The following is a 358-nucleotide window of genomic DNA, read 5'->3' as shown; positions in this document are numbered from 1 at the left end:
CTGTACACGGCAGAGCTGGAGACCAAGTGCCAGGCAGGGAAACTGCTGGAGCAGATCCTGGTGGCAGAAAACAGGTGAGTCTGCAAAAAGCCCCCCAACCCCGGTACAGCCCTCCCCACTACCCAGAGCACAGCAGCGATTTCCTCCACCCATCCCGCCCACACCCCTCAAATTTCCCTGCTCTGGGTGCTCCCGGTGCCTGGGCTCCACACCATGTCCCCCCTACACCCAACAATTCCACACGGGGGTTCCCAATTTGCTGATCATGCCCAGGCAATGGCACAACCTGTCCCTCACCATGGCTGGAGGGAGGAGGAGCGGCCGCAGCTCACAGGATGGCGGGGGGGAGGGGGGTGTG

The 358-nt window shown here is 62.6% G+C and overlaps 1 protein-coding gene across 1 annotated transcript in view; it reads left to right on the top strand.

Moving 5' to 3' along the window:
• Nucleotides 1-3: 3 nt before the first annotated feature.
• The window catches only part of SARM1 (sterile alpha and TIR motif containing 1), a gene marked incomplete at its 5' end in the record, with an annotated part of 6,181 nt that continues 5,826 nt past the window's right edge, over nucleotides 4-358 (top strand). The window contains one exon of the mRNA XM_010182997.1: nucleotides 4-74. Coding sequence (XP_010181299.1) covers nucleotides 4-74 — 71 coding nt within the window. The remainder of the gene's footprint in view (nucleotides 75-358) is intronic.

Source organism: Mesitornis unicolor, unplaced genomic scaffold (genome assembly GCF_000695765.1).
Source record: "Mesitornis unicolor isolate BGI_N332 unplaced genomic scaffold, ASM69576v1 scaffold24704, whole genome shotgun sequence".
Taxonomy (NCBI): Eukaryota; Metazoa; Chordata; class Aves; order Mesitornithiformes; family Mesitornithidae; genus Mesitornis; species Mesitornis unicolor.
The sequence above is the reverse complement of the archived record's forward strand: the minus strand, read 5'-3'. Positions and strand labels throughout refer to the sequence as shown.